We start from the raw sequence: 13,240 nt of genomic DNA on the forward strand, positions 1-13,240 counted from the left end.
GAGAGAGAGGGAGAGTCTGTCTGTCTGTCTGTCTGTCTGTCTGTGTCTCTGTGTGTGTGTGTGTGTGTGTGTGTGTGTGTGTGTGTGTGTGTGTGTGTGTGTGTGTGACCACTTTAAGCGTGTCACACAAACGCCATTAGTCCCGCCCTCAGCCTCTGAACCTCTCTCATTGGTTCCTGAAGTGGCCCAGGTGCATTGTGGGTGTGTCTTACCTTGACGATGGGGGTGATGAACTCCTCCAGGAAGGTGTGTTTGAGCAGAGACGGCCAGTTGTGGTGGAAGAAGTTGATGAGCAGGCCTTTGATGTGGGAGCCATCTTGATCCTAGGGAAGACAATATACATGCTTATTGTGTATTAAAGGTCTCCATCGTGCTGTTTCTAGGCAACAGCACAGCTCTCAGATATATAATATATACAAAACATGTCTAAGTGTTTTGCTCAAAATACCAAACAGATCACCAAATCCCTCTATTTCACTTCCTGTTTCAAAAGTGCTGATTTGGGGTATAAAGCTTGATAAAAAAGAGGGGCGGAGCTTATGCGGGAGATTCTACCGGCAGATACTGCGTGATGAAACGCCATATCATGGATTATCAAGGCTCTGAAACAGTCTGGAGCTCAAAGGCTTTCTCTCTTGCCGGTTATACCACAAGGTGAGTTATTTTCTACTTCCTGCTTCTTCACACACATGCTCTCCAGTACAGGTTAGCTCTGAGTGTTAGCGATGCTAATGTAAACACCGACCATATTACGTCCAAAACAGTCGGGCATTGTTTCTGATAGCAGCGTTTCTGATAGGGCCGTGGGCAGGGCGGGATTTTCACGGCGGCCATGACCGTCGTAGCCCCTCGGTCTGGCCGTTATGCCCCACAAATAATTGTACGTCCTACTGCCACCGTGGCCTTTGGGCCCCTCGCACTGTTAAAAGTTGCTTTAAAAGCGTCAGAACAGGTTTCTGAACTGCGTTATGCTGCGTTCACAACGGACGCGATGTGAATACTCTCATTGCTCCAACCGCTGGAGTTTCACCGCGGCTGTCAGATGTGTTTACTCCTGTCATTCAAACGGGACGCTCTGGAGAGGGGGCGAGGCTTATATCCATGTAAATACTGTGGTGGAAACCAACTACGACCAAATTAACCTATGTTACCGTGATTTAATTGTAATACACGTTTAAAAATTATGCCGAGAAGACATCACAAAGTGACTTTTGCATGATAGGTCCCCTTTAACTAATAATACATATTAGTGTCTTCGAGAGACGGTTTTACCTGATCGGTCATAATCATGATGCGTCCGTAGCGTAAACTCCTCAGAGACTCGGGGTCTTCGTAGCTCTTCTTGTATTGGAGGCCCACGATTTTAATGATGTTGTTGATCTCAGCATTTTCCATGATCTGTAGAAAGGAAAAAGGTAATTTAATGCAAGAAGACACTTTAAAAAATCTTCATTAAGCTGCATTTTCATATTCATTTGGAATCATTATCCCAAAGTAGATTATAACCACTTAAAATCCAACCTGGTCTATGCAGACTTTAGCGGACTTTAGCAGACTTTAGCAGACTTTAGCAGACGTTAGCGGACTTTAGCAGACTTTAGCGGACTTTAGCAGACTTTAGCAGACTTTAGCAGACGTTAGCGGACTTTAGCAGACTTTAGCAGACTTTAGAAGACTTTAGCGGACTTTCGCAGACTTTAGCGGACTTTAGCGGACTTTCGCAGACTTTAGCGGACTTTAGCGGACTTTAGCGGACTTTCGCGGACTTTAGCGGACTTTCGCAGACTTTAGCGGACTTTAGCGGACTTTAGCGGACTTTAGCAGACTTTAGCAGACTTTAGCAGACTTTAGCGGACTTTAGCGGACTTTAGAAAACTTTAGCGGACTTTAGCGGACTTTAGCGGACTTTAGCGGACTTTAGCGGACTTTAGCAGACTTTAGCAGACTTTAGAAAACTTTAGCGGACTTTAGCGGACTTTAGCAGACTTTAGCAGACTTTAGCAGACTTTAGCAGACTTTAGCAGACTTTTGCAGATTTTAAGCAGATTTTAAACAGATTTTAAGCAGATTTTAAACAGATTTGAGCAGATTTTAAACAGATTTTAAGCAGATTCTAAGCAGATTTTAAACAGATTTGAGCAGATTTTAAGCAGATTCTAAGCAGATTTTAAGCAGATTTTAATCAGATTCTAAGCAGATTTTAAGCAGATTTTAAGCAGATTTTTAGCAGATTTTAAGCAGATTTGAGCAGATTTAAACAGATTTTAGTCATTTATTTGGCTAATAAAAACAGTTTGCAGATGCCTCCTGAGTATAAAAGAGTTGAAGTGGAATATCAGAGTTTAAAGAGACGTAAAGACACTCAAAAAGAAGAGCCAGACCACCTTCAGCCAGTATCAGTATCTTCTGCAACTTCTAAATTGAAGACTTTTCTTTTTCCCACTGCATTTAATAACTCAAATTACTTTTCATATCTAACACTGCAATCTCACTTTCATTCTTGTATTTTTCTCTACTTTAATTGAGTGTTTCTGAAGGTATTAAAATGCTGTCTTATACGGTGTTTCTGTTGGACTTAGTCACGACGCTTTTAAGGTTTTTTTGAAGCACCTTGTTGTTGAAATCTGCTGCTATAAACAAACATGTCGAACAACTTTTCCCCTCACGTTCTCGAACACATGACGTATTATTGATCTGGTGTCGTACCTGTTTGTGCGTGGCCTCCCTCACGTTCAGGATCTTTCCTCTCAGCGGGAACACTCCGTATCGATCTCGCCCGATGACTCCCAGTCCGGAGACGGCCAGAGACTTGGCGGAGTCGCCCTCCGTCAGGATGAGGGTGCATTCAGCCGAGTGTTTCCCTCCTAAAGCAGGGTGAAGAGGAGGAGGTTAATCATCTCATTAATGTCCAGGGCCCAGGAGCTCAAAACTTTTCATCTCAATCAGATCCGATCAGATTTTGAAATCCCATTTTTCGTGATCCAGGATCAGACAAGTCGGACAGATGTTGTCCCTGGAGTTCAAAGCAATTCAGGATAGGATCAGCCTGATCCAGATTACGACTTTTCAAGATGACTAGATCCTGAATATCAGTGCTTTAATCCTACCGAGCGCCATCTAGTGGACATGAAAAATACTACAAGGAAGACAAGAGACCACATTGCAGACATCTCTTGTCCGCAATTACTTCTGAAAGGTGATGACAGATGATGGACTTTTTTTTTGTTGAAGATATTTTTTATTTAATCTAAACTACATTTGTGATGACAATCTTTGTTGTGATACTTTTATGAGCATAAACATTTATGTCATCAACATTTGGTTGAAAACAAAACAGGCCACAAACGTGAGCAAAAAATGAAAAAATAAAAGGTATTTCCCATGAAGGCTAAACATGGTGTATTATTTCAGTTAACAAACTTTGCCATCTAATTTAAATTGAAACATATTTTAAAATAAATTGTACAGTACATGTTGCTCTGGTAATCCACTGGAAACCCACCCTCTGGTGGGATCAGGATAATCCAGTTTTTTGGGATCAAACTGATCCCAATCCTGTGTGGTCGGTTTGAAGATTTGATCCAGATTAAAGCTTGTGTAATGGCAATTTCCTTTCCTACGTCCTATATATTGTTGCCGTTACTTCACAGAAGGGCTGAAGAGTGATCCAGACGCAGACACAAACAGATGACTTTCCGGTCCTTTGTTGTAGTTTATAATGAGGTTTTATTCAGCTTTACATACCAGGGTTAAATGTACAGTTCTAGTTGTTGTGAGGAGCATCTGCCGGGCTGGTGGAATCGGTATGCTCTCTTCCTTCTGTGTCCCTCCCTCTCCTGTCAGCTATGACCTCTTTATATACACCCGGTGCAGCTAAACCCCGCCACCAAGTGTTCAAAAATAATATTGCACTATACATATAACCAAGGGGTAGACCTAGGACCAGGTAGAGGGATTATATCTCTTCGCTGGCCTGGGAGCGCCTTGGGACCCCCCAGTCAGAGCTGGTTGATGTCGCCAGGGAAAAGGAGGTTTGGGGCTCTCTGCTGGAACTGCTACCCCGCGACCCGACCACGGATAAGCGGGAGAAGATGGATGGATGGACATACAACAACACCCATAAAATGGCTCCTACAGCTTGGATTGGATTTCCTGATCTGATCGGATATCAAAGTCCTAATCCTGTTTTTTGGTTTTGAACTCCCCAAAATCCAAATCTGATCCGATCAGATAGGGATTCAAAGCTTTGAACTCCTGGGCCCTGGTGATTAGGGATGACTGGAGTTTGTTCTGTTAGGGTCCACACTCCACGGAGCAACCATCAGGAGGAGACGGACTGAAGATCTTTTTTAAAAACACACTTTATGAAATTTGATTTTGGAGGATTTGTGGCTTTATTTCACAAAACCAGGTTTTTCAGAGGCAACAACGACAGCTTCCACACATTAGCGAATCTAATCTGAATGTGAAACGATCTGACAGCGAACTCACCGGCGTCGTTGGCGTCGTCCAGTTTTGGGATTCCTTTGATCTTGCTGTACTTCACAGAGGAGCATTTCTTATTGAGCTGCGTCTGAGCTTTGAACTTCACCCAATTCAAGATGCTCTCCACGATCCCACAGTTAGTCGCCTGCAGGGAAACAAACACGTGGGATATTATATTTTAACTGTACTTTGTATTATTTTACTGACCTGAACTTAAATCACGTTTTATAATTGTTTGTTTGATAGAGATGATGCGGTGTTATGAACCTGCCTCAGGACTGCAGATGGAAATTATCTATTAGCTATAATCTAGCATTATTCATCTCTTCTCTTTTCTGAGATGAATGTATTTGTATGCATGGTCCTTGTTGAAATAAATACATAATAATAGGTGGCACACAGTCATATAAAGTATAAAATAATATACTTTTTTAATATATTCATTTGGGTTCATGAAAATTATTTCTTTGTTAAAGTGATTGTTTGTTGCCAGTGTTGTTACGAATAATCGCCACAAGGTGTCAGTGTTGTTACACAAACAGTGCTTGTTGAAGGTGCCGTGAAGTCTCGCGAGAGCACGTGAGAGAACGAGAGTTTGTGTAGTTCGGTGGATGTGGAGGTAATTTTCTGTATTGTTCATAAAGCTTAAAACATTAATATGATGATATTGAAGTGACTGTTATTTTGTAGATATTGATTGTTTTATCTTAATGTGTGCATATGTGTACATGTGTCGGTTGATTGTGTATATAGGATATACATATTTTATACCTATCTGTATACTGTATAATTTTTTTTTTGAGCCTGTGTGACAAAGACACACACAAAGATCCTAAAAACTACTGATGACCCACAAGATTTACATTTCCAAGAGCTGCACGGTTTTTAAAACATAAAACTAATTGGAGGTGTTGATAATTTATCGTTGCTATGGAGAAAGAAGATCCTGGTGCGATTTCTAAAGACCTGTAGCAAACAAGAATTCGATCTCGAGATGTTGATTATGATGTATAGCTTCTGATATCTCCGCAGTGTAAGGGAAAGTCTGCAGCAATGGAGAGTCAGGACTCGGAGAGACACGAGGAGAGCTGGAGCTTTGATGTCAAACACTGGTAGTTTATTACAAGTCAACGGCCGGAGAATTCACATCACAAGTCACAGCAGCAAAAGGTTCTGACTGGTTGTCATGTCAATTTTAATCAGCCTCGCATCTCGGTAGACCCTTTAACTAGTTTACAGAGAGTCAACCCACATATTGGGGGAAGGTATACGTGAACATCTGCAGACACAGGAGATGTCTCTCACATCTGTGGAGCTTAGAAAGCCAGCGCTCTCACAGTCGTAAATCCCCCCTGTGCCCGGCAGGTCAGGCCATAAAACCTAGTATCAACATACGACTGCATCAACACGTTCCTTACGGGAGAGTAGAAGCAGGGATGGTCGTAAATGTCAACACACAGAATAAGGTTAAATATTTTAGGAGTAAAACAGAAATATTCCCTTAGACGCAGCTCCACTCAGAATAATATTTCAACACAAATGTAGCCTTTAAAATCTGATCTGAATAACCCACTCGTCCACTTTGCATTAGCCTTCACACTTACATAACATGCAGGAACATTAGCTTCAAGTAAGCTCAACCTTGCTGTAAAAATTCAACCATTCCCGTTGTTGGTTTTAATGGCCAAGGTGCAGCCTAAGATGGGTTAGGGCAGTGTTTTTCAAAGTGGACGCCCCGGGGGGCCGCCAGGCACGCAAGATTTGAGGGAAAGGGGGATTTTTTTTTTTAAAGTACATTTTTTTCTTTTTAGATGTTATTAATAACTGTATATCTATCTATCTATAATCTATGAGTCCTTTGATGCCAATCTTTTCATATTTTTTGTTTTTGAATCACACGACTGCCTTCAAGCCAATCAGAATCGAGCTGCCGCTACTGAGAGTGAAACTGAGTATCTGCTCAGCTGTTGGAGCGAGTGAGTGTTTCGCTCTGCAGCTGGACGAGAGCACGGATGCAGCAAATGTCGCAGAATTGTTTGCATTCATCAGATTTATTTCAGAAGACAACTTTGTTGAGGAAATATTATTTTGCAAAGCTTTGGAAGGTAGGACCACAGGAAGAGACATGTCCACGTTTTACATCCTCTCAGACGGACTTGACTGGTCTCGTTGTGTGGGTGTTAATATTACTGTTGAATATTATATATAATATTATTAAGGCATAAGTAGCTTTCAAAAATGCTAAAAAAATATATGTTAATTGTTCATATCACTGTTCAAAATTATATAATATTATAAAGACAGAAATCACTTTAAAAATATGTTTACTGTTGATTTTACCGTTTAATATTGTGTTAAGATGTTTATAACAGAAGACACAATCAATGTAATGAATGACAAACAAAAGATGAATACACGTATTTTTAGAAGAATAACTGATTATTAATACAAATAAATATTAAGAAAATGTATTAAGCTGTATGATTAATTTGTAATGTAAAAAAAAAAATGCCAACAGGGGGGTCCCCGCCAGAGGATAATGCTATATGGGGTCCTTGGCATGGCAACGTTTGGGAACCCCTGGGTTAGGGTGTGGATGAGACTTTGCAGGACTATTTTACACAACATAGACAGTGAGGTGTGAAAAGATGGATGTTTCCTTACAGCTTTGACGAACTTCTCCGACATGACGCATTTGGACCCGAAGCTTTTGGTTTGCAGCGTCATGTTCTCCTTCGTCTGAGAGTCGAAGGACGGGTTCTCGATCAGCGCGTTCACAAACACCCAGATGTGGTTCTTCACCTGAGGCACAAATAAAAAGGTTAATTCAATCCAATAGAACTCCTACAGTGAACTGAAAATAGGGAACGTCCTCTTCCAATATGAGAGTCACATGATAACAAAGTAGGGCTGCTCGATTATGGCAAAAATCATAATCTCGATTATTTGGGTCAATAATTGTAATTGCGATTATTAAATGCGATTATTCATTGACTTTGAAAACATCCATTTATTGGAGAAAAAACATACGAACAGAATGTTTTCAACAGTTGATTACCCTGAACTTTAAGAATAATTCAACTGAAAAACCCAAAAAAAGATTATCGTTTTATTTCGTTTACGTTGTCTTCGTAATCGTTGCAAGCCATAATCGTAATCGCGATTAAAATATGATTAATTGAGCAGCCCTATAACAAAGATATCCCAACTGTAGCTGTGTTCATGACAGGATGTGTGATGACCCAGAAGAGCATCAGGACTGTTTGAGGCAGATGATAGCTATGTGATGAACATGATGACTCAGCCTCTATGGAGAGAGACGTCAAGCATGCTCATTTCTGACGTGGAGCTGATCTGAAGTAAACATTGAATACTGCTTTCTATTCCTCCATCTTGAGACTGTGTGACTCCCTCTCTTGATATCAGCATGTGAAGGACACTACTCAGGAACTAGTCTCTGTATGTGATGACTCCTTCCATTCTGGAGAGGATCCCAGACACACGGATCCTGAGGTTGAAGCTCAAGCCGGGGACCAGGGAGATTTAACATTTTTAAGATTTTGAGAAAAAGTCAGATTTAAAAAATATTGAAAAATTTAAGGATTTTGAGAAAAAGTTTAATTTTGAGGACAAAATACATCATTTTGAAAAAAGTCAGAATTTTTAGATTTTTAGAAAAAGTCAGATTTTTTTTGAAAAAAAGATGAAAAAGTCAACAGTCAAAAGGAATTTTTAGTTTTTGAGAAAACAAAATCAGTATTTTGTAAATGACAGGATGTATGATTACCTACAATAACTGGTATTCCTCCATCTTGTGACTGTAACTCTCTCTTGGATATCAGCATGTGAAGGACACTGCTCAGGAACTAGCTGATGCTCTGTATGTGATGACTACTTCCATTCTGGAGAGGATCACAAATACATGGATCCTGAGGTTGAAGCTCAAGCCGGAGACCAGGGATTATTAACATTTGTAATATTCAGAAAGTCGGAATTTTTAGAAAAAGTCATGATTTTGAGAAAAATTCATGATTTTGAGAAAAAGTAATAATTTCGACAAAAAAAATCATAATTGAGAAAAAAAATCATAATTTTGAGGGAAAAAAAATCATAATTTTGAGAAAAAGGTCAGAATTTTGTTTAAGACCGGATGTATGATAACAAGAAGCGGCATTCTTCCATCTTGTGACTGTGTGACTCCCTCTCTTGGATATCAGCATGTGAAGGACACTGTTCAGGAACTAGTCTCTGTATGTGATGACTCCTTCCCTTCTGGAGAGGATCCTGAGGCTGAAGCTCAAGCCGGGGACCAGGGAGAGTTTTTAAACAGTTCTTTAATCGTACCTGGAAAGGCTTCACCGTGACGCCCGCTTTGTTCTTCTTCTTCACCACTTCAATCAGTTTGTGGACGATCTGATCCACAACATAATCGATGTGTCTGCCGCCCTGGAATAAGAAATTCAAATGTTAAATAGCTTTATTGGCACGACCATAATGACAATTATAACAGGACAGGATTTGATAGTTAAAAGTAGGCTTATAGGAAGGGCTGGATCAGGCTTGCAATGAAAGTCCTCTCGGTGCTTTATTTTATAGTCATTTCATTTTAATATTTTTTTTATATTTATTTTAAATAATTTAATATTGTTTTATTCATTTTATTTAATACAACATTTTGTAATTTTATTTATTTTGAATAATGTAATTTCAATTCATTTCGAATAATAATTTTTCTTTTAAATAATATTATTTTAATATTTTTTAAATGTCATACGATTTAGTTTAATTATCTATAATGATACATACATGTACATTATCATTTTTATTTTTATTCTATTCATTTACATATCAAATAAATTAGCTATAAAAAATAAATGGATTTGATTTTCCAAATATAAATATCTGGAATCTATCGGTGTCCATTTCAAAAACACATTATAATTTTTTTTTTAAAAACAGAAATCATACTGGCAAATTATGAAATGTCTCCCACTGCTCCCAGTAGCCTTTAGAGTGTGCTCCCAGTAGCCTTCAGAGTGTGTTCCCAGTACCTTGGTGGTGGCGATGCAGTTGACGAAGCCGATCTGCTGGAATCCTTTTTCGCTGAGCGTGAGACAAACCTCCCAGCGATCGTTCACCTTCTCGTTCACGACCTTCAGAGCAACGCCCATCTCGTCCACTTTGTCCTTCACGTACAGATCCACGTAGCTGCGGAAACCAGTGATCTGCAGCGAGAAAACACACACACACACACACACACACACACACACACACACACACACACACACACACTTAAATGTACGGACCACAGCTGCAGAGAAATTGTCATAAAATTCAATAGATATTTTTTTGTTGTTGCAATAAATCCAAATAAAATGCATCAAGTCGTTGATAAAAATAAGCAAATATATCAAAAATAATCCATGCAATGTCTGATATGATGGAGTGCAGCTGGTATATACGTCTTCATTGTTATAAATATTAAAACTAAAAGACACTCAAACCCTAAAAAAAGACTAAAGGGATATCTCTAACCATGTGGACAATTATGCAAAACCACGAACATGCAGATAACGGGAAGAATATTCAATTAAACATACAATATATGAAGCATCCTTGTATCTTAACACCTAAATATTAATGTATGCATTTAATATAGTGTGTAACTATTCTGCAACGACCTCTGGAGCTGAACTTCATGACTATTATAACATATCAAATACAACAGAATCAACTTGTTGTCTCTATTGCAAAAGGACCGATTTCAAATTCGTTGTTGTTTAATTTCCATGTTGTGGATAAGCGGTTACAACCGACAGAATAACTGAACCGAATAATCTGTTTTTAGGGCGACTACAAAAGGGGTGCCCAATACGTAGATCGCAAAGGCAGTGCGGGTAGAACACGTGGCATTGAAAAAACAAAAGGCTTTCAAGACTTTGCTTTACTCGAACCAGTCGCTAAATGTGTGTGCTACCCACTTCGGGAAGATGTTGAGGTTTCACCTGAACTCGTCAGCATTTTGAATGTACCGTACTTTTCGGACTCTAAGGCGCACCGTCATATAAGCCGCAGCAGCTAAATTGTCCGTCTGTCTTGCTCTCGTTCTGTCTCTCGGTTCCACTTTTACTTTTGGCGCGCTACCTGTCTCACTCTTTTCCGGCCTCCAGCTTTTCCTGCTGGAGCCCGCCGCTTAAAGGTGGCGGGCGCGGACCGGTCCTAGGTAGGGATGTCCCGATCACCTTTTTTTGCTCCCGATCCGATTCCGATCATTTGATTTTGACAATCTGCCGATACCGATTTTTCCCGATCCGATCTTTATGCAATGCATTAAGAGAGAAAAAGGTAACAGATAACGGCTGGTCATCCAACGCGATGAATTCAGCTATCTTGGCTGTTATTTTTTTGGCCTTGTCTCTGTTCTGGGGCAGTTTCTCTTTCCTTTTGAAAGTCTCTGAAAGTGTCGGTTGTTTCAGTGCCGTTACCCGAGTGGCCGCTGTGTACTTGTCGTGTTGTTGTTGGTGTTTGTTTCTCAGGTAGCGTATTAGATTGGTCGTGTTGAACGTAGCTCTGTTCTTTCCACCACGCGGAACCTCTGCCTTGCAAACATTGCATCTGGCTGTTACACTGCCTTCGCTTTCAATTTTATAATACTTCCAAACTCCTGACATTTTCTCCGTCCCGACTCCCGAGTCACCAGCTGAACGTAGCCTCTCGTTAGCTTGCTGCTGCTATTAGACACTGCGCCCACTCTGTTGCTTTGAGAGGAAATAAGCAACCAGGTCTGAAAACAAGCCCAAAGAAAGCAACACATACATGATGTTGTGTGATTTTAAACCAAAACTAAGTCCTCAGGATGACTTTAAGACGTGGACATGGTCATTTTTGTTTTGTAACATTAAATAATAATTAAAAAACAATTATAAAAAAAAATAAAAAAAAGATCCCGATACCCGATTTTTTTCTCCCGATCCCCGATTTTTTGAAAATCACGTGATCGGCTCCGATCCCCGATCACGTGATCGGATCGGGACATCTCTAGTCCTAGAGCCCGTAGCGTTAAAGGTGGTTAATTTTACCTGTAAAATCCATAGATTTAGGAGGTTCCCTAGTGGCCGTTAGCTGTTCAAAGAAAATGGGGAAAAAAGTCGCGGCTTATAGTCCGAAAAGAACGGTAGGTAGATCATTTTGAAATTAGCTTCCAAGTTTTCGCCATTGTAAGATAAACAATACAATTCCCATGGACAGAAATCGCTGAATAAGAAATAACTTTTTCTGCTTATCATGAGAAGACCTAGATTACAGAACAACCGGTCAAGCATTTACTCCATCATAACGAACACTGTAACGATATTAAATCCACACGACTACCACACTTTGAACAAAGAGACAGCCGAAAGACTTACGGGCAGCTTCTTCCCGTTGAGCGTGACCTTGATGCCCCGGCAGGACCCTGCGATGTCGTACGCTCGGCGCGTCAGAAGAGCCACGATGTCTTTGTCCAGTTTCTCCATCTGGAACTTGGACAGGTCGGGCTGGAACGTCACGCACGTGAAGTCGTCTCCGTCGAAGAACTTGATCTTAGGCTCCGAGGTTTTAGACATGTTGTTGAGCCACGTCTGACCAGGGGAAACAAGACAACATGGTAACACACGCAAACACACACACACACACACACACACACACACACACACACACACACACACACACACACACACAATCTGATTCTTGAGATTTCGAGAAAAAGTTGCATTTTGAGGAAAAAATATATAATTTTGAAAAAAGTCCGAATTTTGAGAGAAAGTCAGATTTCTTAGATTTTCAGAAAAAAGCCAAAATGTTGAGAAAAAGGTATTTTGTTCATGACCGGATGTATGGTAACAAGAAGCAGCATTCCTCCATCTTGTGACTGTGTATCCTCTCTGGGATATCAGCATGTGAAGGACACTGTGAAGGAACTAGTCTCTGTATGTGATGACTCCTTCCGTTCTGGAGAGGATCCTGAGGCTGAAGCTCAAGCCGGGGACCAGGGAGATTTTTTAACAACATCCATTCAATTATATTGTATACAGGTCATAGAGTCCTGTTGTGAACCCTGGAAATCTTGAATACCCCAAAGTGTAACGATAGAAATGTATAGTACGAGTCCCCAGGACATAGAAGCTGCCGGAAGCTAACTTGCATATGTTAGGTGATTTAGCACAATTAGCACAAGCTGCGTTAATTAGCATTAAAGCTTATGTTGACAGGATCCAAAAAGGAAGTGGGCATATTTGTTTGGTTGATATTGGTTAATTTGTATGTTTTAGGTGACTCTGGATCATTTGGATTGCACATATGGCTAATTTATATGAGCATAAATTGACTACAGTAGAAGCAATCATTTTGTATCTTGTGCTCTCGTCTCAACGCTGCTCGCAGTGGCCATATCAGCCAATCGAGAGTAGAAATATGGCCACTTACTTTCTGGTTAAAACTGCTATTGTTGATGCTGAAAATGTCAGAAATGGACTCAATAGCATCCAAAACCAGTCCAAATGTGTCCAAGAAGGCTAACAGTTGTAGCTGTGGTCGACATAGTGTATGACGCTAATTCAGGGCATATGCAGGAATCCTGAAATACATTTTAAGACCTCATCCCCACTTGGAGTTCTAACCGGTTACCATGGCGACACACTTCACCTCACATTGACTATATGCAGTATTGATTGTCCTTCCTCCTTATCTTCCAACCATTTGGACGCAGACTTGCATT

At 40.3% G+C, this 13,240-nt stretch overlaps 1 protein-coding gene across 1 annotated transcript in view; it reads right to left on the reverse strand.

The window, feature by feature from the left end:
* The window catches only part of LOC117444494 (DNA topoisomerase 2-beta), a gene marked incomplete at its 3' end in the record, with an annotated part of 58,803 nt that overhangs the window by 33,625 nt on the left and 11,938 nt on the right, over positions 1 to 13,240 (reverse strand). The window contains exons 7-14 of the mRNA XM_034080024.1: positions 11,892 to 12,104; positions 9,537 to 9,710; positions 8,830 to 8,931; positions 7,150 to 7,287; positions 4,492 to 4,630; positions 2,707 to 2,864; positions 1,273 to 1,398; positions 213 to 323 (exon numbers count right to left, since the gene is read on the reverse strand). Coding sequence (XP_033935915.1) covers positions 213 to 323; positions 1,273 to 1,398; positions 2,707 to 2,864; positions 4,492 to 4,630; positions 7,150 to 7,287; positions 8,830 to 8,931; positions 9,537 to 9,710; positions 11,892 to 12,104 — 1,161 coding nt within the window. The remainder of the gene's footprint in view (positions 1 to 212; positions 324 to 1,272; positions 1,399 to 2,706; positions 2,865 to 4,491; positions 4,631 to 7,149; positions 7,288 to 8,829; positions 8,932 to 9,536; positions 9,711 to 11,891; positions 12,105 to 13,240) is intronic.

The sequence above is a fragment of the Pseudochaenichthys georgianus genome, unplaced genomic scaffold, assembly GCF_902827115.2.
Source record: "Pseudochaenichthys georgianus unplaced genomic scaffold, fPseGeo1.2 scaffold_825_arrow_ctg1, whole genome shotgun sequence".
NCBI classification, from domain to species: domain Eukaryota; kingdom Metazoa; phylum Chordata; class Actinopteri; order Perciformes; family Channichthyidae; genus Pseudochaenichthys; species Pseudochaenichthys georgianus.